The following is a 25,104-nucleotide window of genomic DNA, read 5'->3' as shown; positions in this document are numbered from 1 at the left end:
CACATTTAGGGGCTTATCCAGGCATGGGCTTGTCCTGTGTCTAGAAAGCAGGGATCCAATCAGTTTTCTTCATGTCCCGCACTTTCTAGGCACAGGTCCTCATTGTTTTGCCCTTGCCCTGCTGCTTCCCCCCAGAAAACCTGCTCTTTAGCGATAAATTGGACCAAACATCAATCCAGAGAAAGCCTAATTGATGTTTGCTCCAATTCAGTGGTAAATATCAGGTTTCCTTGGGGGAAAGTGCTGGGGCAAGGGTAAGTCTGGATGAGCCCTGAGTTATTCTGCAACTAAAGCAGGCAAAGCAGGTTGTCTCAGGAGTGCATTGAAGTTTTATAGTCTGGGCTAGGTGACCACAGCGACTAAGGCCCTGCTCTCTGGTTACTATGTCTTGCAGTTATCAGGGTGGTGCCTTTTCCTGCAACCATTGGCTTTGTCTTGGCCACAGGACTTCAAGCTGCCAGAGTACAGAATCTTTGGAGAAAGTTCCTCAGGTCTTTCATGAGCCTCTGAGGAGTCTAGAATCCAGTCATTAGAGTCCAATGGCAGAAGTGTCTCCTCAGGGTTCAAGGGATGAGATGTGGGGCTCTGGTGCCAGCAGACCCAAATGGTAACAACTGCATGTTTATTCAAAATCTAGTTGTAACTATTTAGTTCAATTAATTTGACAAAATCCAGTAACATGAACCAGTGACACCAGCTTTTCAAAGTCTGGTAGTCATTTGCACTGCCAGTGCCCAGCTACTGCCCCCTTGCCTCTTAATGCCTCTCTGGTAATCCCACTGACCCCCAGGGGGTGGTACTGCCCGGTTTGGGACCCACTGCCATACAACATCAAAATGGCCTTGTTTTGTAAGCCTCTTAAAACCCTCTTATGGTGGGTTAAATGCTCAGACAAGGCAATGTCCTGTACCCTCTCAAAACACCCATCCCTAGAGAGACCTGCTGCACATTTCCAATGTTTGGCAATGTTGAGTCTGGCTATTGCAAAGAACAGTCTTAGCAGCTCCTTGTGAACAAGGGTGGGATTTAAGTCACTGTCAATGGCCAGGAGAGCTAATACCAGGTCTGGGGTTAGAGACTGGTTTCTTATTGCACAAAGGTCCATGAATATAGACCACAAATAAGCTGTTAATAGTTCACACTGCCACCACACACTGCACACACCACACACTAGTTCACACTGCCACACACAAGGAAGGTGTGCTTGTGACCATAGGCTCTCCAGCATAGCAGTAAAGTATCTTTCAGGATGTGTAACAGTCTAACAAGCATCCAATACCAGCATAGTAAAAGCTTGAGGGATGCTGCCTTTATTTTGGCAGAAATTGCCTTAATAGGTAGAGAGGATCATACCTTCAGCTTGCTTCCTTGAATAATCTTTAAGAGTATTATTTCTTTATTTCATATAATTTATATACCAATTGATTGTAAGAGGGTGGGGAGACTCCAAGAAGTTTACAAGAAGAACAAAGCAATACAAGAAAAATAAAGCAAAACAATCTATGAAAACAGTAAAAAACTAGGCTCCTTAATCCTACAAAGGCAGATCCATCCTGCAAGTAAAGGTCAGCGAAGTGGCCTGAACTGTTGCCACGTGCTCAGAGGTTGGCATGGGGAGGCTTGGCCAACCTCTTGTCTTCTAGAATCTTCCCAAACAAATGGGCTACCTCCATGGCACAACCCCAGTGGATGGTGAGCCCAAAACCACCATGGCCATAGTTGTGGATCACCTGAGAGAGAAGGAAAAGGCAAGAAGAGAGCTACTTCACCAAGGAAAACAGCAGGAAGGAAAACATTACTTCCTAAGGCAACTGAATGTCAGAGTCGATTAATGCACCATCCACACATCAAACACACAGAGAACTGCATTTTGTTTCACTAAATTTCAGTAGGGCTAGCTTACTCGTACACAGGACTGCAGCCTTAGAGTAACACCCCCCCCCCACAAGGATATACGGAAAGTTACCCACCTCTGATTGTAACATCCCATGGCGAACAGCCTGGTGTTCTAATCGGACTCTTGGCCGTACGGGACGATGAGCGCTCCATTCATGGATGATTTTGGCTTTCTGGAAGCAGCAACATGCATGGTTATTCAGAGAAGGCAAGTGTAAGAAAACATGGGAAGTAGGGACAGCAATCCACTTTGCCAGAGCTTATACTGAATCTTCCTGTGGAAGAGCCATAACACAGTGGTAGAAGACTGGGGGGTTGCAACTCCAGCTCAAGGATAGGAAGCTGCAGCTCCCCTCCCCATCAGCGGCAGCCAGCCTGCCATCAAGGGCAGTGATGGCCAAACTTGGCCCGCCAGCTGTTTTGGGACTACAGTTCCCATCTTTTTTTTAAAAAAATGATATTTATTCAAGTTTAACAATAAAAACATACATAAACAAAAAACAAAAAGAAACACGTATAATTTCCATCCTTATTTTCTTAAACCTAATTTCCCCGACCTCCTCATACCTCCCCCTTCTGTATTCTAATTTCATTATCTAATCAGCAAATCCACTCCCTTATTTTCCCAAATCTTTAAATAATTCTGTTCTTTTTCCATAGTCAACACCCCTGAAAACCACAAAATTTTTAAACCCATGTCAATTCTAGCCTTCATTAATTTTATAATATTTGTTAAGATAGTCTTTAAATTTCTTCCAATCTTCTTCCACTGTCTCTTTCTCCTGGTCTCGGATTCTGCCAGTCATCTCTGCCAGTCCCATGTAGTCTGTCATCTTCATCTGCCATTCTTCCAGGGTGGGTAGATCTGGTGTCTTCCAATACTTTGCAATAAGTATCCTTGCTGCTGTTGTAGCATACATAAATAACGTTCTGTCCTTCTTTAGCACCACATGGCTAACCATACCCAGGAGAAAGGCCTCTGGTTTCTTCAAGAAGGTATATTTAAATACCTTTTTCATTTCATTATATATCATTTCCCAGAAAGCCTTAATCCTTGGGCATGTCCACCAGAGGTGAAAGAATGTACCTTCATTTTCTTTACATTTCCAACATTTATTATCTGATAAGTGGTAAATTTTTGCAAGCTTGACTGGGGTCATGTACCACCTATAGATCATTTTCATAATATTCTCTCTCAAGGCGTTACACGCCGTAAATTTCATACCGGTGGTCCACAACCTTTCCCAGTCAGCAAACATAATGTTATGTCCAATATCTTGTGCCCACTTAATCATAGCTGATTTAACCGTTTCATCCTGTGTATTCCATTTCAGCAGCAAGTTATACATTTTTGAAAAGTTTTTAGTTTTGGATTCTAACAGCTCTGTTTCCAATTTTGACTTTTCCACCTGGAAACCAATTTTCCTGTCCAACTTATAAACCTCCATTATTTGATAATAGTGTAGCCAGTCTCGTACTTTATCTTTTAGATTCTCAAAACTCTGCAATTTCCACTTGTTACCCTCCTGTTCTAAGATTTCACAATATTTTGGCCATTTAGACTCCATATTAAGTTTTTTCAATGCCTTTGCCTCCATTGGTGACAGCCACCTTGGAGTTTTGTTCTCCAACAAATCTTTATATTTAATCCAAACATTATACAATGCTTTCCTGACAATATGGTTTTTAAAACCTTTGTGGGCCTTAACTTTGTCGTACCAGAGATATGCATGCCACCCAAAAAAGTTGTTGAAACCTTCCAGATCTAAAATGTCTGTGTTCTCAAGAAGCAGCCAGTCTTTTAACCAGCAGAAAGCTGCTGATTATAAAGTTTCAAATCTGGCAGGGCAAATCCCCCCCTTTCCTTTGCATCAGTTAAAATCTTAAATTTTATTCTGGGCTTTTTGCCCTGCCAGATAAATTTAGAGATGTCTTGCTGCCAACCCTTGAAACATTCCATCTTGTCCACAATTTGTAATGTTTGGAACAGAAACAACATTCTAGGCAATACATTCATCTTTATAGCTGCTATTCGACCAGACAAAGAAAGTTTCAAATTTGACCAAATTTCTAAATCTTTTTTCACTTGTTTCCAACATTTCTCATAATTGTCTTTAAATAAATTCATATTTTTAGCTGTCATATTAATCCCTAAATATTTTACACTCTTAACCACAGTCAAACCTGTCTCATTCTGAAACCTCTCTTTCTCAGTAACTGTTAAGTTTTTCTCTAATACCTTAGTTTTTGACTTGTTCAGTTTAAATCCTGCCACTTGACCAAATTCTTGAATTAATTCCAAAACCCTTTTAGTACTAGATTCTGGCTCTTGTAATCTAAGTACCAAGTCATCTGCAAATGCTCTCAATTTATATTGTTTCGCTCCGACCTGAACCCCTTTAACCAGCTGGTCCTTTCTTATCATGTTCAGCAAAACCTCCAGGACCGAAATAAAAAGTAATGGGGAAATTGGGCACCCCTGGCGTGTCCCTTTTTCTATCTTGAGTTCTTCAGTAATCACATTATTCACTATAAGTTTAGCCTTTTGTTCAGAATATATTGCGCCTATACCGTTTTCAAACCCTTGACCTACCCCCATCCCCTGAAGATTCTTCTTCATAAAAGTCCAAGAAATATTGTCAAAGGCTTTCTCCGCGTCCACAAATATCAAAACCGCTTTTGTATTTATATTAACTTCTAACATTTCCAAAATGTCTATTATGTTCCTTACGTTATCTGATAAATGTCTTCTTGGGAGAAAGCCTGCTTGATCCCTATGAATCTCCCCCATCAAAACTTTTTTCAGTCTTTTAGCTAAAATATCAGCAAAAATTTTATAATCCACATTTAATAAGGAAATTGGGTGGTAGTTCTTAAGTTGGGTCTTTTCAGTCTCTGTCTTCGGTATAAGCGTGATGTAGGCCTCTTTCCACGTTTCAGGAGCTTTTTCCCCCTCAAGAATTTCGTTAGAGACTTACTTCAAAGGTTGTAATATCCATTCCTTTAAGGTTTTGTAATATTTGGAAGTCAATCCATCAGGCCCCGGAGATTTGCCCAATTGCATATTTTGAATGGCACCTTCTATTTCTTGTTCAGTTATTTTCTGATTCAAAAGTACTTTATTTTCACTTGAAATTTTCTTCAGTCCATTTTTCTCCAGAAATTGTTCTATATCAGAATCTTTTTGTGGCCCTTGTGCATATAATTGCTTAAAATATCTCTGGAAGCAGCTTCTAATCTCATTTGGATTATAAATACTCCTTCCATCCACTTCCAAATTTGTCACTGTGTTTAATTTTTGTCTCTTCTTCAATTGCCAAGCCAAAAATTTACCACATTTATCTGCGGATTCAAAGGTCTTCTGTCTCATTTGTTTGATTTTCCATTCTATTTCTTGATTCATCAGTTCCATATACTGAATTTAATGTAGTTTAATTTCTCTCAAAATCTCCTGAGACTTTGGTTTTGATCTTAATTTCTTTTCTCCTTCTTTTATCTTTTCCAAAATCTTATCTTTTTTCGCATTTTGGCTTCTCTTTTTTATTGCATTTTGTTGTATCAAGAAACCTCTCATAACGGCTTTGCTTGCGTCCCAGATTACTCTTTTTTCAACATTAGTCCTCATATTAATCTCAAAGTAGTCTCTCAATGTTTTTTGGGCCTTTTTGCAAAATTCTTTATCTCTGAATAAGGTGTCATTCATCCTCCATCTGAAGGTGCCAGCTGTTGTTTGGTTCATCTCCATCTTCACGGCATTATGGTCGGAGCATGTTTTTGGGCATATTTCCACCTTTTTTATCTTTGGTGCCAATCCTCTAGTAACCCATATTTGGTCAATTCTGGTCCAGGTCATTTTGGCTTCAGAAAAGAAGGTTCCCTCTCTCTCAAGAGGATTTTTTGTTCTCCAAATATCAACCAAGTCCATATTGTCAGTCATTTCAAAAAAGGTTTTTGGTAATCTTCCATCTTTAGAAATCACTTGTCTTTGTGCTTTGTCCATATTTGTAGAAACTACCCCATTCATGTCTCCCATCAAAATTACATTAAAGTCCAAATAGTCCAACAATGTCTCATGTAACTTCTTAAAAAATTCAGATTTACCTTCATTCGGTGCATAAACTCCTACAATCAAAAATTTCTGTCCTTGAACTTGAATTTCAATTGCCAAATATCTTCCTTGTTCATCTTTAAATATCAGTTTCGGCATCAAACTGTCCTTTGCATATATAACAACTCCTCTTTTTTTCACTCTGTCAGATGAGATAAATTCTTGTCCTAATTTTTTATTAATAAGTAATCTTCTATGTGCTCTCATCACATGTGTCTCTTGTAGGCAAATCAAGTCCAATTGTTGTTTCTTTAATATATGAAAAACGTTCTTCCTCTTGCGAGGTACGTTCAAACCGTTACAATTCCAACTTAAAAGTCGCAGAGCCATGATGGGTTATTTGCTTACTCCTCCTACTGCTCCCAATCGTTGTTCATCTTCTGTTGGTGGCTGCAATCCAAATGATAGATTTGCTATGTCCAATATTCCTTTTCCTGGTGATGTTGGTTCCTCTCCAGCCTCCAGTTCCTTCAACAGATTTTCTTCGTGGTCTCTCAAAAAATTGTCTTTATCACTCAGTGTCTTTATTCTTATTTTCTTTCCTCTATATTTGAAAGATAGGCCTTGGGGGAATTCCCACCTAAAGAAGATTCTACTTTTTTTCAGTAGTGTAGTCAGATCTCTGTATTCACCTCTTGCATCCAAAATGGGCTTAGGTATATCTTTAAAAATCTCCACGAAAGAATCTTCAATTTCCAGTGTTTTTTGGTAGTGCAGATTTAAAATTTTGTCTCTTTCTTCCTTTGATCTCAAAGTAATCAAACAGTCTCTTGCCTTGTTCTTTTTTTGTCTTATTCCAAGTCTAAATGCACTCACAATCTTAACTTCGTCCTCCTCCAGGCCCTCTTGCCAGAATTCAAAAAACTCTTTTGTAAGAAAGTCCACCAAGTTGTCCTGCTCACTTTCTGGTACAAATCTCAATCTTAAATTCCGTTCTTTCCTTTGTAGATCTATCATAGCAAAGGACAAGTCATGGTCCGCCAGTTTCTTAACAACCGGTGGTATTTTGTCTTGTGTAACAGTTGCAATCTCCTTTGCCTCCTCTGCAATCTTTCGAGTAGTAGCTGATTCCTCTAAGAGTTTCCCAATATTCTGAGCATTAGCACTGACTTGTACTCCCAGTTCTTTTATACTTGAAGTGTTCAAATCAAGTTTTGCTGCGATCTCAGCTATGTTTTTATTTGTTTCTGCCACTTGTTTACTTGTATCACTCCCTTGTCTCGTAAGAAGTTCCAGAGATATTTATTTTTCCCAGTGCCTTTGTCAAAGCGTCTTCTGATGACATAGTTTTTGATTTTATTTGCGAGGCTGCAGCTGCTCCTGTCAGTGAGGCCCTTCTTTGTTGTGAAGTGTCAGTCTTGTATTGTCTGCCAGATCTGAGGTTTTTCTCCTGAAACAACTCTATCTTTCCTTTGCCATCTGCCATGCCACTATCATGCCCAGCCAAGGTCAGTCCCACGCCTAGAAGTTTGTTTTCAATAGGAAATTTCCAGTGGCTCAGCTTCTAGTAGCTTAGTTGTTTCAAAAAGTAACAGAGTCTCCTCTGGGGGGGGGGATTTCCCACTTAGTTTCACAGTTTTTCAAGCAGATATATTCTTTCAAGATCCCCCCCAGCTCTTCCTAAAGGCAAAGAAACCCCAGTTCCAGCTCTTTTCTAAATAGTTGCAAATATGTAGCAGTCTGAAGTATGTAGCAGTCTGAAAAGCAATCCTCAAATACTGTATCTTTCAGCAAAGTTCAAAATAAAAGTTCACCAAGTTATTCAACAGTTCACAAAGTTATTCAACAGTTCACAAATCTCTTTAGGAAGTCCTCCCCCAGGATATAAAAACAGTGGATATATTTTCCTCCTCTCCTTTCATGAAGGTAATTAATTCAGTAAAAGTTCTCCCCCACCGCTCCTGCCCGCTAAGTGGGGGATAAGTCTTGCTTTTAGCAATGGATTTCTCTTGTTCACATACGATCTCCAAAGGTTACAGTTTAGCAGTCTCTTTGCTTTGTTATATCTACAGCACGGAAAGGCAGACTTCCTTTTTGTACCTTTCCCGTGACGGTCTTCCAGATCTGTTAAATTTTAAATCCAATTTAAGCTTTTAATCCTACTCACGAGTAGTTGCTCTTAAGTCCAATTTGTCGGAAGAAATCAGCGCTCTCCGATAATGGCGATGCGGCTTCGCTCCACGGACTGGGTAACGGCTCTCAGTACCGCGCTCCCCCCGCAACCGTTCCGGAGCCTTTAAAAAGGCTCCTTCGCAGTTCGGAGAGAACCCAAAGGTACCCGCCGAGCCTCCTTGTTCACAGGCTTCACTGCCTGTGATTTCTGAGGGTCCCCGCTTCGCCGTAGCGGCAGGACCCGAACCCGTGGAGCAGACTTCTCTCGGAGCTCCGGGAGAAGTCCGCCATTAATCGCTGGCGCCGACCGGAAGTCGGGACTACAGTTCCAATCATCCCTGACCACTGGTCCTGTTAGCTAGGGATGATGGGAGTTGTAGTCCAAAAACAGCTGGAGGGCCAGGTCCGGCCATCACTGGTCAAGGGTGATGGGAGTTGTAGTTCAGCAACATTTGGAGGGCCCCTGCGGGTCCCCCATTCCTGGGCCACAGGCTTGGGCACAGCCCTGTCTGAGATCTAGGGATGCCACCTTGGGTTGGGGAAAAGTACAGGACGGGGCAGACAAAATAAAGGGAGGTGGGGGGAATGGGAGGAGCTAAAAATTACTTTACCTGGTGCAGAAATGACTTCAAAGCACTAGAATTATCAAATGGAAGCTATCAGTAACTGCAAACACTCCAACAGCAATATTGAAAGGAACTCTTCCCCACCTGCTGAATTTCTGCCTGCCAGAATCATGATGAATATAGAAACCCAGCCAACAAATAGCAACAAATTCTGCTTCTCTTCCTCATAGAGCTTTGCTTCCAGCATCCTAACAGGGTTCACACAACCCCTCATCCCCCTGAGAGCTCCAATATGACGCTTTAATGCCTAGGGATGGACAAATTATCATTATTATTTATTAAATTTATATACCACCCTTCATCCAGGCAATTTCAGTGACTGAACCCTAAATGTGAAAAGCCCTCCTCTGCAGACTCCATGCGATCTATTCTAGAGGTGGAAATAAGCCAAGAGACCCTTAAACACACAGTGAGAGGCACAGTGAGACAGCTATGAGAATGTTGACCTGTGCTTTAATTTACTTTTTAACTTATTGTTTGTTTTAATTTTTTTTAATAACAGTAATAACTTTTTACTAACAATTTCATTGTTTTATTCTTTGTGGTTGCTGTTTTTTAGCAATCAAGCTGTATACAAATGTTATGAAATAGGTCTGCCACCAGACAGGCATGCCCTGCCACTGGATTCCATTTATACATTACTTGTCTGTGCAAACATGGTACAAACTCTTTAAGCCACCAGGAACTCTTTTAACCCAGAGCAAGAGATTTGGGTATAATATACAGCTTGCAGCATGGGAAAACCAGTGCTTTCTTCTTTAAAATAATGTTTAGGGGTACTCTCATTTTGACTCAAGAAAATACCATTTTATAGTTCAAATCAGGAAAAATAAATACAGTAAATGGACAAAAGTACAAAAATTCACAAACTCTTGCATCCCCCCACAAAAAAGGACTGGGAAAAACTATGGAGAGAGGATTTGAAATTTATGTGTTATACTTTAACAGAAAATTATATGAAAATGATGTATTGCTGATATTTAACCCTAAGTAAATTAGCAAAAATGTATAGGACAAGGTCAAATGTTTGTTGGAAATGTAAGGAAAAGGAAGGCACCTTTTATCATATGTGGTGGAATTATAAAGGAATTCTGGGAAATGATATAAAATGAATTTAAAAAAATGTTTAAAATAACTTTTGTTAAAAAAAACAGAAACCTTTTTGTTAGGAATTGTAGGTGCAGAGATACTGAAGAAACTGAAAAGACTTTATGTATGCTACAACAGCAGCAAAGATGCTTCTTACCCAGAGTTTGAAAGATGACAAGATATCTACTAGGGCGGACTGGCAGATGAAATTATTGGACTACGCAGAGAGGGCAAGATTAACCAGGGAAAATCATAATTCAGCAGTACATGTGAAAAGGATCTAGGAGTCCTGGTTGACCACAAACTTGACATGAGCCAACAGTGTGACGCGGCAGCTAAAAAAGCCAATGCAATTCTGGGCTGCATCAATAGGAGTATTGCATCTAGATCAAGGGAAGTAATAGTGCCACTGTATTCTGCTCTGGTCAGACCTCACCTGGAGTACTGTGTCCAGTTCTGGGCACTACAGTTCAAGAAGGACACTGACAAACTGGAACGTGTCCAGAGGAGGGCAACCAAAATGGTCAAAGGCCTGGAAACGATGCCTTATGAAGAACGGCTAAGGGAGCTGGGCATGTTTAGCCTGGAGAAGAGGAGGTTAAGGGGTGATATGATAGCCATGTTCAAATATATAAAAGGATGTCACATAGAGGAGGGAGAAAGGTTGTTTTCTGCTGCTCCAGAGAAACGGACACGGAGCAATGGTTCCAAACTACAAGAAAAAAGATTCCACCTAAACATTAGGAAGAACTTCCTGACAGTAAGAGCTGTTCGACAGTGGAATTTGCTGCCAAGGAGTGTGGTGGAGTCTCCTTCTTTGGAGGTCTTTAAGCAGAGGCTTGACAACCATATGTCAGGAGTGCTCTGATGGTGTTTCCTGCTTGGCAGGGGGTTGGACTCGATGGCCCTTGTGGTCTCTTCCAACTCTATGATTCTAGGATTCTATGATTCTATGATACTATGATTCTAGGAGTGTCAGGGGCTGCTATCAAGGGAGGGGAGAGAGGCAGGAACGTCCAGAGAGCCTCCCCCTTTGTTGAGCAGCTGCACCTCGTCAGAGTCTGGTGAAGGCGAGGCCTCAGGAGAAATGGATGAAGAAAGAAGGGGGGGGGGGTTTGCAAAGGCTCACTCAGCCTGAGATGAGCCACAACGCGGCTCCCAAGGAGTTGTTTTCGCCAGGGGAATAAACGTAAGGAAAAGAGGCGGAGAGGGGGTTTTCTCCGGGCTTTTGTGCTGGAAGGCAAACCGGAAGAAACCACTTCTGGAATCTGCTAGTGATTGAGGCAGACATGGATTTTGGACTTCTGCACTCTACATAGTTTGCACTCAATAAAACCTGTAAAAGACAGGTCAGAGTCCTGGCTGTTTGTGAGCAACCACACACATTCCTCACAAGGAGGATCAAAACTTCAACAAAGAATGGGATAAATATATATTGTACTTGAAAGACCACTGTAAACACTTGAACTCTTTGGCAGGCTTTAAATAACTCTTGCAATGATACAAGATTTTGGATACAATGGAGAATGGTAAATTAGATGGACTTATAATATGCAGTTTAAAAAGTTATTTAAAGAACCCATGGAGGTGAGGAGGGAAGACTTGAGATTCAGAAGAATCTTGTGTAAATTTTAATGTCTGTGATAATATTACTTGTGTGAATGAATTTGTAAAATCAAATAAAAATTATTTCAAAAAATAAATAAAGGAACTCCTTTAACCCAAGGGAAACTCAAAGCAGGTTGTGCTGTGCCCGGAACTCCCACCTGTGTACAGGGAAGGCTTCGAGAGCAGGACGGCCTGCTCAGTCCCCGCAGCAGCACTTACCCACGCTGGTCACTGTACCTGGAGGCTAGGAAGCAGCTCACAGCACCCTTGCCAAATGCGCTGGTGGTCCTGGGGGCTGTTCTCTTGACTCCACTTTCCCAGCTGAAATATTCCTCCCAATGTCACTGCGTTGCTCCTACAGCAGAAACAGAAAGGGAAGTGGCAGCGTGTGTGTGTGTGGAATCGGCCCTAAGCCAGCCTGGAAGAAATGGTGTCAAGCAAGGGCCACACAAGTGTGCCAGGCTGGCTACTGCCAAGCCACAATGGCAGTCTATTGCATTTGGTGTCAGCATCCTGCTCGTGCTCCTTTTGCCTGTGGGAGAAGTGACGCTCTGAGTCTCCCAAGCAATGCTTGTGTGCATCACACCACGGACGTCCCAGGGCTCCAGGATGGCCAGAGGCCCCAAGGAGATGCTTGGGGGGCCTGTGATCATTTAGGCCACATCCACACCATTTAAAGTACCGTATTTTTTGCACCATAACACTCACTTTTTTCCTCCTAGAAAGTAAGGGGAAATGTCTGTGCGTGTTATGGAGGGAATGCCTACGGATGGTGGGGCGATCTGCTGCAGTCGTGAGCAGAGGATCCATGGTTCCCCTTCCTTCCCTCCTCCGTGGCTCGCTTTGAAACAGGAGTTGGTTCCTTTAAAGCAAGCAGGCTCTCTGTCCCTCTCTCCTCCCCACTCAGCTTGCTAAATAGCAGCAAAGTTTTTCAGCTCACTAAGCTGGGGATGAGCTGGAAGGAGGGCGAAAAGTAGAAACTGCTTGCTTTAAAGGAGCAAAGTGGGAGAGGAGAGGAGCCTTCTCCCCTTATACCCCTCTCCTGCATTATTAGCAGCATCCTTCTCCACACACCCCACGCATGTCCCTTGTCCCTTGAGTGCTTTTCCTTCCCTCCCCACTTAAAACGTGGACCTGGGTCACCCCAAATTCACCATCAGATCACATAGCCTGTCCATGGCTACATCTTGCACCAAAAAAATCACGCACCCACTGTTGCCTGGGGCCGCAGTGGTGCAAAAACGTGGTTACAAAGCATGGATCCACAGGGATCCTCAGGATTTTTGCATTGGGCTACTCCAAACTCACTGTCAGATCACATGTCTGTGGCCACAGCATGAACCACAAAAATCATACATCCACTGTTTCGTTTAGAATATTTTTTTTTCTTGTTTTCTTCCTTAAAAACTACGTGCGTGTTATGGTCGGGTGCGTGTTATAGAGCAAAAAATACGGTTTCTTCCAAGGAATCCTGGGAAATGTCATTTGTATGGGGGTTGTAGCTTCGGGGGGGACGGACAACTGCAGTTCATGATTCTTTAGGGGAAGCCATGCACTTTAAATGCATGATGTGGATGTGACCCATGATTACTGTCCTATCTGTTACCTCTGTGTGTTGTGGGTTGGGATGGGCAACAGATCCTGAAATGGCCAAGTGAACAAGGGTTAAGAAATCACATAAAGCACAAGAGGTGGAAATGTTTCAGTCCAAAGGCCAATCACCCTCATAGGGGCCGCATTCCAGTAGTGATTGGAGGCTGGGGTTGAGGGAGAATTTCAATTCTGTTTGCATTTAAACTTGAATGTATCAAATCTGCACTTTCTGAAACAATATGAGAACCAAAGCACAGCCATCCTTCGAAATTTGCACTTAACTGAACCTTGCAATGCAGTTCTCCAGCAAATGTTTGCAGAAATGCGCTTATTAGGTGACAGTGTGCATAGAAATGAATATATTGTGAAAATAACATGTAAAAATGCACCATATGTGGGGAAAGAGTTTGCAAAAACGTGTACGTGAGTCAAACCTACAAATAAAAATGTGTTTGTTAGCAGAAATATACATGTAAAATGCTGAATAATTTTCATGAAGGGTTTTTTAAAATTGCAAAATGTGAACTGAACTTATGATTAGCAAAACCAGAAAGAGAGAGAACTGAAATGGACAGCTCCTTCTATCCCTACTGAAAAAAGTGTTAATTAGGAGAAATTTGCACATAAAAAGCTGAAGAATTTTTGTGAGGATTAAAAAATAAATAAAAAATCAGACATTGCTGCAGAAATGTGGACAACTTAATCCAAGGCTGGAAAAATTAGAAACTGAGAAGGACAGATCTGTCCATCCCCACAAAGGGAAAAGTGGGCAAGATGCGACACTTATCTTTGTACATTAGGCTACCTTCCAGTTGCACAAAAGTCAGAAATCTCTGCACCCGGCACCTCACACGCCCCTCCCTCCCTCCAAGCAAGCAAGCGTGTTGCCCCAGTGGAAGGACACATCCAAGCAGGTGGGTGCCAGCAGATGGTGTGAAGTGAGGGTGCAGACCAAGAAGGGTCCTAAGCACCAAAGAGGCCTGGAAGGCTGCACCCAGACCCTGGGCTTGAGATTCCCCAACCCTGAGCAAGCATTTATTTGGGTCCACAACACAAATGTCATTGGGCTTCCCCAACGAGGAGTCCTCCAGATGTTTTGCAGTACAACTCAGCAGCACACTGGCAGGGCCTGATGGGAGCTGGAGGAGCAAACATCTGGAAGGCATCCAATTGGGGAGGACGACATTCTGTCATAGTCAATTATGTTTTCCTTACCCAGGTATGATGTAAGGTGTGTTATAAATCTCCGTCTCAACATCATGGGTGATGATGAAATGCTTCACCCAGGGGGCCTCGACCTAGAGAGCCAAAACAAGCAGAGGCAACAGCAAGGGTGTATTGCTCATTCACCCCAGCAGGAATCAGGTGACCTGAGGAACAAATCAAGCCCCACCTTGCCGTATAAAACTCCTGACTCTGGTCTGGATCCTCAGCTTGAGCAATGTCACAGAGTTGCTGACCCATCAACCCCATCATAGCCCCACCAGGACTGCAGGTGGATATGTGCTTCTTCAGATACAGGCAGCTTCTTCCCTTCTTGCAAGGCAGCCAAAAGAATCCTAGAAAGCCTGGCCTCACCTTGATGACTTGCCCCCGGCCCGGGCATAACTCAGGGTCAGGTTGTAGCTCCCCAGCACGAACCCCTGTGCAATTGATTATGATGTCCACGCCTTCAGCCGTCAACTAAGCAAAAGACAGATTTGTGGTGTTACTGTCTCTGAAGGCAAATGGGAACTGGAATCCAAAAACATATAGAAGGCCAGAGGTTGGCCATCCTGGTTTTCTGTCCTGCTTAGCAAAAAATGGTTTGGAAAGTCCACCATATCTGCCTAAAGCAGGGCAGGAATTATTGGAGCCATACTCCAGAAATATCTAGAGAGAGGGCAGATGGTTGGGGGTTGTGACGTTAACATATGAGAGTGCTGGAGGTGAAATAGTTAAACAGGTTACCCAATCAGAACCCAGGGGGGTGGAGTCAGAGGAACTATAAAACCAGCTCTGGGAGGGGCGAAGGGGGAGTTTGCTGGGAGTTGGGTGGTTGGTTGGAGTGGGAGTGAATTGGGATAGAGTCTGGGGGTAGGTTGAGTTAGTGTAGTGAAATAAGCTGAGTCAGGAACAGTTAGGAGCTAGGAGGTAGCGGAAGTTATAGGTCTGGATAGGCACCCCATGATTGTAACTGACTGATACCATTTATGAAACCACACACGCTTGTTAACCTGCAATAAATAAACAGAAGTTTATGTTCCAATGTAACCCTGACGGGACTCAGTATTGTACCAGGTAGGGCCTGGGTGGTGGCAGCGAGAAATAAAGTGGTGGTACAGGGATCAATAGACGGTGAAGCGTCCAGGGACCCTGTGTGATCGCCACAGGGATGTCTGGGCTTACAGTCACACCAAGCATTTAAAGCACTAGGTTGTCACTTTAAATAATCAAGGCTTCCCCCAAGGAATTCTGGGAACTGTAGTGTGTTAAGGATGCTGAGAGTTGTTATGAAACCTCCAGAGCTATACGGTTCCCTGTGAAGAGGGATTGATTGTTAATTCACTCTGGGAGTCATAGAATCTTAGAATTGTAGAAATGGAAGCGACCCCAATGTTCATCTAGCCCAACCCCCTGCAATGCAGGAATCTCAGCTAAAGCATCCATGTAGTTCCGGGAGAGGAAGAGGGGCCTCTTCACACGTCTCAGTACCCTTAACAAACCATAGGTCCCATAGTTCTTTGGGGGAAGCTGTGTCTGTTTAAAGTGGCATCATAATGTGTGGTGTGTATTGTTGGACTACAATTCCCATCATCCCTGACCACTGGGCCATGCTGGCTGAGGCTGATGGGAGGAGTTGTAGTCCAGCAATAGCTGGGAACCAAGGCTGGTCTAGTGTCTCAAAGTGGTTTCCCAACGCGGTTCCGAAGGACTCCAAGGAACCCTCAGATATAACCCTTGGCACCTGCCAATGCCCCCTACCCTTCCAATGTTTATAATTTAAAGGAGGTGTTGAGTGGGGAGCACAGGTGCTTCACCTGTCGGGGGGGGGGTCGCATCTGAACATTGCTGGTTTTTCTTTTGTAAAAAGGTTTTTGGTTGTGCTACCAACAGTTTCCAAAATTTCCAAATATGCCCCGAGGGCTAAAAAAAAGTTTGGGACTCCTAGTCTGGAATATCCTATCATCTTTGATCCTGTGTTGTAGACGACACATTGTCCCTTGGCAATATTGAAGAATTTCAACTTTGTCTTTTGTAAACCTTTGTCAAAGATGCCAAAGTTCCAGAATGGCATTTTACCAGCAACTGACATATTTCTATCCAAGCGTATTTAATAAAACTCCAGGAGAGGATTGGAATGACCACTGGAGATGCCAGGGGGGGACTATTCCAGACTGGTGGAAAGGTTTTAAGGCTGGTCCCACCTTCCAGGGTTATGGCTAATCTGAGTAAAGGGAAGCAACTGGGCCACATTAATTCAGAGAAGCATAGAACGGCAGAGCTGGGAGGGAACCAAAGGGTCATCTAATTCTAATCCAAACCTGTGCTGTGCAATGCAAGAATCATAACTAATTTGTTTTTATATTGTGTTATTCAAAAAATTAAATACAGTTCATGTAAACATATATATGGGTGGGTTATTATTATTATTTTTACAATCTTGCAGGAATTCAGAATTTATTTATTTATTGAAATTTTGTATACCACTGGACTGTGAAAAACCTCAGACCTCAAAGCTTTCTCCTTCCCCAAAATTCCTTGCTCCAGTTCTGCTCAGAATGCAGCCATATTTAAAGCCTAACGATAGACTCCCCCCTCCCCTCCCCCTCTATCTAATCCTGTCCGCAGCTGGTGGAGAAGGGAAATAAATGCCTTTATCAATGCCCCTCCCAGAATACATTTAAATTCCCAACTAACCTCCTGGAAGGACTCAATTTTCCGATGAAAGAACTTGATGCTCTGCAGCTTTAACCTGTAAGACAAATGTTGCCTTGTAAACAACAGGGCGAGCCACTGTGACCGATGGCTAACATTCTGACACTTCTCCAATTCTGGTGACATCCCTAGAAAGAGCCCAGTGAGGTCTCAGCATGCTGGCTGACTGTTGGCACTGGATGCTGGGTGACTATTAGGGCAAGAGGAACCCTGAAAAGCCAGCCGGAGTAGGAGAAATGGAATGGAATGGAGTATCTTGACAGGAACCATGGCTGGCTGGCAGCCTCTTCCGGACAAAGGGCACTTGTAGAGCACCTGCTATGCCTGTGGAAGGTTCCATGTTCCGTTCCCAAGGGCATCTCCCGGTAGGGCTGGGAGGGAACTGAACAGCCAGTCAGTGTAGAGATACAGGAATACCGAGCTTGGCAGACCAATGGTCAAACTCTGACAAGGCACATTGGATATTGTCAGAACAGAGAGAAGAAAGCAAATATCACACACACCTCTTTGTAAGCCAGGGTAGATATCGTTTGCCCTCCAGCATCAGAGCTGTGTTGAACCAACCATAGCTGAAACCAGGGAAATGAAAGATAAGGACATAGAAATGGGCTACCATCTGAAATACAGGGGTCCCTTCACTTATGGGGGGCTTTTGTTGCCGGGCTACATGCAGACATGTGAAATCACATAAAGTGGAGAGGGCGTTGCTGAGAGAGGCTGGAAAGCGACTCTCTCTTGGTGGACTCCATCCATCCATCCATCCATCCCATCCACCTTCCTCAAGTGGCAGCGCACCCTTTTGAGTGCATGTTCTGCTGGCCTCTGGGGACTGGAATGGTGAGCTGGGAGTCAGAGGGTCAGTGGTTCCCGGGGCCACTGTGGGGCCTCTTGGCACTCTCCCTGTTAGTCTTGGAAGGTGCTGGAGGAGGTTTCTGCAAGTCTATGATTCTATAATAGCTGTCACATCCAGGGAGTGTCATTTATGCCACTGGAATTTACCTCTCCCCCTCCTCATTTTAGTCCTGCTCTAGATGGCCTCCTAGCCCACCAGAGAGGTCGTGTCAGCCTTATCTCACAAAGCAAACACCCAAAACCTAAAGGGAAGAGAGAACTGATCAATACCTGTAGCCAGGGAAGAGCTCAAGCTCTTTCTGTGACAAGGTCCTAAATCCCAAAACGATATTCTTCCATGATGGGTCCTGCAGAGGAGAAAGTATTGTGCCAGTTATAAGGCAACTGAGGGAAGAGTCCACATGTCTAAGATGCTCTGGCCCAGTCACCTTGTTCTCTGTGAAAATTGATAATTTGTACCAAATGGCGTCATTTAACTGTGATTCATGCACCACTTCTTGAGCAAGTCATTCAAGAAATTAGAATAGATTCCAAACATCCTTTGAAATAATTGCTCTTATTTAACATCAGTTACTTACCGGAACTGGCTGTGTAAAGAGATTGTATCCAGAGAGCAGAAACAACCCCATCTCCTCAGCTTCTGGTGAATTAATGTGTTGAAGAAGATAATCAAAAGTCTCTTTATTCCAGAGTCTGTCATATTAAATAATACAGTCAGACAATTACACACTCTAGGATTGTACTGTAAATTTTCCTGCAACTTGATGGTCTACCAGAAAACAGAATGGATGAGTCTCTCGATGCAATGCCTCTCCCAAGACAAATATGCCAATACAATGCCTTTCCCGTAATGGTGGATTGTTTATTGTGCCAAGAATTAGTCCAACCGACCCCCACCGAGGCTGGCATGCTTCCCCTCTCCTCCCCTTCTCCAGTATGTCTGCAAGGAGGAGTTGGGAAGTATTTGCTTTTGATTTCAACTACCCACAGTTTAGCATCACATTCAGACTCTAAACTGTGGTTAACCTTAGCTACAGTACCATGTGTTTCAACCAAATTCATAAAACAGTTTGATTAGCCGCAGTTCTTTGTTTTTGGACAACACTGACATAGCCATGGTTAATCCAAAATGGCTTCCAGTCTGTTTCTCACAGATGCACTGGGAAAGGAAGGGAAACAAATGGATCTGGGAAGAGGCCAGGCTCCTTCCCTTCATTTTCTTCCCTTTTTCTCCTGCCTTTCTTCCATCTGGGATCCCAAAGGGGTGTATGTGTGGGTTCCAGGCCTCCATCTATCCAGGCACTGACCCAACCCAGCTCTGCTTATGAGTCATCCATGGGAAACAATGACCCACTGAAACGCTTCCAACTCCCTTCAAAATGGCTGACTGCCTTCAGCTTGAAGCATACTTCTGCTGCCTGCCTGTCTAGGCCTTCACAGAAAGAAGGCCTCACCAACCTCTCCACTGCTCTTATCCTTGGGAAGTTTTTCTGAATATTTAGTTCAGATTTGCCTCTCTGCAGTTTAGTCCTCACACAGGCAGAGCAGGGAGACTGAACCAACAAGGCTCAGTGTAAGGATGAGCTACTCAGATGAGAACATACAGAGATGTAATTCCTCAATTATCAGGGAATCCAAAGCTTTTAGTCTTATGTTTGTTTGTTTTTATAAATAAATTGATTTTTATGAAATTTTTCTCAGACAAATAAAAATTATATAATGGCAAATACAACCTGCTTAACAAAACTTGTACACCGGTCACTGATGGTGTACAGAAAAAAATGTAAAGCAATCAGAGAGCACTATATTAAGTAAGGTGTAGAAAAACAGCAGTCTGGAAGGCCAAAGGAAGTAATTTATACATTTTTAAGCTAAAGGCCAAATATGTTTAGATATCATCATCATCATCATCATCATCATCATCATCATATTATTTCTACCCCGCCTATCTGACTGGGTTTCCCCAGCCACTCTGCGCGGCTTCCAACCGAATATTAAAAACAATACAGCATCAGACATTAAAAACATCCCTAAACAGGGCCGCCTTCAGTTGTCTTTTAAAAGTAAAATAGTTGCTTATTGCCTTGACATCTGCTGGGAGGACGTTCCACAGGGCAGGCGCCACTACAGAGAAGGCCCTCTGCCTGGTTCCCTGTAAGCTCACTTCTCGCAGGTTGTCACAGAACAAATTCAACTAACCAAAACCAACCAACTGAGAATGATGTTTTGTCAAATTGTCTGTTATGTCCCGTGACATTTTCTACCACCGCCAAGTGCCAACCCTGACTCCACCGTCCTGTAGAGTGAAAGGGGTCTTACGTTTCTTGAGTGTTTCCCTTGTCGTAGAGATATGGCTGCCAAAGACCCGCTGCCCCGTCGCTGGTAGTGTGAGGCGTAAACTGGTCGGCGTAGATCTCTATTTCCAGGGGCTGATCTGCTGAGTGGTATCGGTCACGGATGCAGAGGGCTGTGGACAGTCCAATGATGCCGGCTCCAATCACAGCAACACGCATGGTGGGAGGCTTAAATTCTCTCCTGGGGGAAGAAAATGGCTACAGCTTTGTGCACCTGGCATTAAATCCCAACAAACATAGCAGAACTCATTCCTGGGTGGCCATACCTAGGCTTGGTAACTCTATTTGCATCCCCTCCAACATTCCTCAGATTAAAATAAGGGCTTTTCTCACTTCCTTGCCCCTCCTTGACCTCCCCATTTTTTTTGTCCCCCACTACAGAGCATTTCCTATCAGAAGAAGGGCAAGTGCTGCCACTACTACACCAACAAGACAAAGCACACACACCATCCCCCATCCCAGGAAAACTCCTTAATCCTAATTTTATTTTATTCTTTGGTAGATTTACCAAAAAGCTCAACAACTTTTGGGGTGTCCTGGTTCTTCCTTTTTGAAATATGGCAACCCTAGGACTGGAAGGCACAAAAGCATGCAGGCTGGTGAGTTTCTAGGTCAGTGTGCCACACTCCAGCCGGGAGAGCCTGGCAAACCCTCCAGATGCCGCTCCTTCTGCTTAGGGGCTAACAATAGATCCCTCAGTGCACAGGAATGCTGGCATGAAAGGGCTGCTTCCCAGTTCTCAAAACTCTGCACCCACTGGCCAGAGAACTTGGCTTCCCTTGTGGCAGAGTCTTGAATGGCTATTCTGTCAGCACAGCCGTTTCTTTCAGAGAAAGACAGCAGAAAGAAACCCTGCAAGTGGCAGAAAAGCTTATTGCCAGAATAACAAAATCTGAGGGTTTTTTTGGGGGGGGGGACTGTGCTAGCTTAAAAAAAAAGAATTTGCTTTCTTCCATAAGCACAGGAGAAGAGGCTGCTGGATCAGGCCATTGGCCCATCTAGTCCAGCCTCCTGTTCTCACAGTGGCCAAGCAGATGCCCCCAGGGGAAGCCAGCAGGCAGGAGCCAAACCCAGGACTCCTCTCCCCTCCTGCACTTCCCAGCAAGTGGGATTCAGGAAAATTGCTGCCTCCCTCCAACCACGGTGGCAGAGCATAGCAGCCTTATCCTCCACAAACCATCAAACGTCAATATTCTTGGTAATGCTGGAGTTTGATACAAACAGAAAATGTGTTGCTCTCTTTTGAAAGATAGACTGGATGGTAGTTTATAACGGACTTCTGCAAACAAACAAACCAGCCAGGGACTGTCCCAGGGAATGGTCAAATGAAGCCTTTTTCCCTATGAGGAAAAGTGCAGCTTTGGGGACTGTGAGTAAGGATGATGTAATGGTTATAAGGGGTTACTTGTGCGTAAGTTGTCGTTACTTTCGGCTAGATTGCCTGGCTAACCATGCCTTGGCTGACAGCCCTTCACTCCGTGGCCGTTCAGTCGCTTGCAGAATCCGTCAGTGGGCGTTTCTTGAACCTCTTCCAGCATAGAAGTTGTTTGACGCCAAGTCTCCGCCTACTCTCCCTGCGCGGAACTCTTCTGCGCAAGGAAGGGGTGGGCAGAGGTGTGCCCGTGCTCTCTCCACTAGTTTCGGGCGAAGAGTCTTGGAGACCCCTCTCCGAATCCTCCATCTCCCTCCCTTCTCTACTGGTGTTGCGCTGAATTCCTTCCCCTCTGCTGGTCCCCTCTCCTGCATCGCTCGGGAGCCTTGCCTCCACCTCTCGCTCCGATGTCAGTTCCCTGACAGATGAGTAAGAGGAAACATGATAAATAGTGTTTAAAATCATGTGGAGCATAAAGACAGTAGATGGAGGCGACCCCCCCATAACACTAGAACATGTGACATCCAGTGAAGCTGAATTCAGGAGGTGTCCAACAAGGATTTCTTCATGCAGCACAGAGCTAAACTGTGGAGCACCTTCCCACAGGGATGGCCACCAACTGAGATGGCTTTAAAAGAGGACTGGGGATTTGTGGAGGAGGAGAGGGCTGCTCTGCTTCCTCACCTGAAGGATCTTGCTGGTGGGCTTCCAGTAGGCAACTGCTTCAGCACTGTGGGAACAGGATTCTGGGCTCAATGGGTCACTGGCCTGATCCAGGCTGGGGAGGAAGGCCCACATGTAAATTAATGCACATGAACTGCAAGGCATCCGCCCAGAACACAGCCTGCCCATCCCCCACCCCCACAGCTGCCAAGGTGTATTTTGAACTGCTGACAACACACTGAGAAACAAGTATGGATTTTCTAGTAGATCTTTAACTCAAAGAGCACACACAGTGGAATGTGCACCCATGGGAAGCTGCTGCCAGTCAGTGTAGACAATACTGAGTTAGGTGAACTAATGGTCTGACTTGGGATAAGGCAGCTTCCTGCATTCACCTTTGTGGGTTTGTTTGTTTTTTAAAGTTAACAGAGAATCTCTTTAGTGCAGAGTACATGAGTACAGCATGCAACAGATAACAGCCTTCTTTAATATGTGATGTAGGGGATGGGTGTCCAGGCAGTTTTGTTTGGAATGAAGCAATATGAGGAGACAGCCTAGGGTGGCAGGATCCACAGGAGCAGCAGTTCCTGCCTCCAGGGTATGCACTGCCTGCCACTGCTGCTACCACAGTTGCAGCAGTGGCGGTAGCTGCATGCTCCTTGGAGGTCAGATCCACCACCTGCTTTACAACTCCCAGGGTGAATAGGAGGTCTGCTGGCCTCCCACCCCTAGGGAGGAAATGGTGGAGGGCTGCCCTCTGGCATCTCCTGGGCTCTGCATCTGCCCTGCATGATTCATAGCTCCCCCTCCCCCAGACCTTGATTCCCAGTTCAACCATTGGGTGAGGTTGATTTGAATGCCCCCCCCCCCCCCGTTTCCAGTGCAGATCTTCATGTACCCTTTTCCCTGGCAGCGGGGAGGTGCCATTTTGTGGTTCGACTCAGGTGCCAAAATGTCTTGGACTGACCTTGGGCAAAACTATGGGTATTTCAAGCGTTTCCTCATTTTAATCACTGAAATGCTGAGGTTATGCTGGCATTATCAACCAGATTTCCTCTGTCTTCCAAGGGTTTAGGGGAAACTAGCTTGCCATACACCATCATGTCTTGCTTGACAACTGCAAAGACTCAGAAGCAGGGACTTCTAAAATTATTCACAATGGAAGCTGCAATTCTGAAAACTTAACATGTCAGAAGCCAGATTTCACCAATTTGCAAAACAGCAGCAGCCCAGGAGATAACTGAATACAGAAACCCAAGCCTGTTTTCAGTTCCTTTCAAGCCAGTTCTTTGCCAGTTCCTACTGCTTTCAAGCCAATCCCCTCAAAGGGCAGAATTCAGAAACAACGAAAGAAAGCAATGTTTTCTGCAAGCACACACAACCACCAGGCAGGCACATTTGTTTTTAGCAAGTCAAAAGAAAGAAAATAAATGTTACCCTCTTGCTGACAAAATACACTTTCCAGAAATGCTTTTTCACCCAACCATGGCCCCAAGTTGTAGGCAGACAAGCAGTCTCCAGACTGGATCCTGAGAACGACTTGCAAGGTGACTAGCCACAAACCTTATGTATTTCAGGAGCTTGGAAAGAGGGGTCAAAGTTCCCTGTAGAATGAACATGGGGGAGAATGAGGTGGAGTTTAACCTTCTGTGCTGCCAAAGTTGAAGAGTTGGCATTTCCCCGAGAGAACTCCCTGTTTCAAACTGGAACTCTGTGTCAGGCCTTGACAAGGTTCCATGACCTGCATTCAGGAAGTGGGAAGAGCTGGCTGTCAGCTGAAGGGGAAGCAGGTGCCATGGTCTAAAGTGACAGGAGCAAGTTCCAAAGCAGTAGTAACAGACATGATAGCAGCTCGAGAATAGATTCTGTATGGATTTCCAAAGAATTGGAAACAAGAGTCAAAAAAATTGAAATCAATCCCAGAACCTTTTCAGACCATAATTCCCTGACTATGGAACTACAAAAAGAAAACCAAATCTCTTTTAGATGGAAATTAAATGATGATTTATTAGATGATCAAAAAATTGTTGAAAAAGCCAAAAAGACCTTGACGGATTATTTTGAAATAAACAGTCATGGGCAAACAAAGTTACAGACGGTCTGGAACGCAAGCAAGGCTGTAATGAGAGGACTCTTTATATAACAAAACCCATTTAAAAGGAAATTGAGAGAGAAAAAGAAAAAAGAAGTATTAGAGGAAATTATGAAAAAGGAGAAACAGCTGCCAAACAAGGCAAATAAAGAGGCGGTAAAACAGGCAATCAAAACATTACAAACCCAATATTCAATGATTATAAATGAGGAAATTAGCTGGAAAATAAAAAGAGCAAAACAAAAATAATTTGAGCACGCAAATAAACCGGGGAATCTGTTAGCCTGGCAGTTGAAAAAAAGTGAACAAAGGAACTCCATAAATAAAATTAACATAAATGGCAGAATTACAGACAAGCTGAAGGAAATAAGAGAAGGATTTGTTAAATATTTTCTGAGCTGTATAGACAAGGGAAAGAAAAAACATTTAAGATAGAAGAGTACATCAGAAATAGCAATATGCCATATTTAAAAGAAGAACAAAAGAACATTCTTAACTCCCAGATAACAATGAAAGAATTACTTGAGGCAATAAAAAGCTCTAAAAATGGCAAGTCTCCAGGTCCGGATGGCTTTACGGCAAAATATTACAAGAAATTAAATGAACAATTAGCGAACCCATTGAAAGATGTTATGAATGAAATATTGAACATAGGCGAAATCCCAGAAACATGGAAACAGGCCTATATAAGAGTAATTCCAAAACAAGATGCAGATTTGCTGCAAATTAAAAACTATAGGCCTATCTCCTTGTTAAATAATGATTACAAATTGTTTGCAAATATCCTAGGTAATAGATTAAAAAAACACACTAAATGAATA

General features: G+C 43.6%; 1 protein-coding gene across 2 annotated transcripts; it reads right to left on the bottom strand.

Annotated features, from left to right (window-relative positions):
• Positions 1-1,373: 1,373 nt before the first annotated feature.
• DAO (D-amino acid oxidase) lies at positions 1,374-25,071 on the bottom strand. Of its 2 annotated transcripts, none has more exons than XM_081836558.1 (11): positions 23,629-25,071; positions 20,122-20,337; positions 18,381-18,495; positions 18,073-18,149; positions 17,454-17,519; positions 16,933-16,987; positions 14,611-14,715; positions 14,248-14,330; positions 11,677-11,794; positions 1,971-2,069; positions 1,374-1,730 (listed from the first exon to the last, which is right to left on the bottom strand). In XM_081836558.1, exons 2-11 carry the CDS (start codon positions 20,313-20,315, stop codon positions 1,599-1,601), a joined length of 1,044 nt encoding a protein of 347 aa, XP_081692684.1. In that variant the 5' UTR covers positions 20,316-20,337; positions 23,629-25,071; the 3' UTR covers positions 1,374-1,598. The 2 variants fall into 2 exon arrangements, with proteins under 2 accessions (XP_081692684.1, XP_081692683.1); XM_081836557.1 differs by lacking the exon at positions 23,629-25,071 and adding an exon at positions 22,213-22,305.
• Between the last annotated feature and the right edge of the window lie 33 nt (positions 25,072-25,104).

Source organism: Podarcis erhardii (assembly GCF_964252035.2).
Source record: "Podarcis erhardii genome assembly, chromosome: 13".
Classification (NCBI taxonomy): Eukaryota; Metazoa; Chordata; class Lepidosauria; order Squamata; family Lacertidae; genus Podarcis; species Podarcis erhardii.
This window is presented reverse-complemented; position numbering and strand designations above follow the sequence as displayed.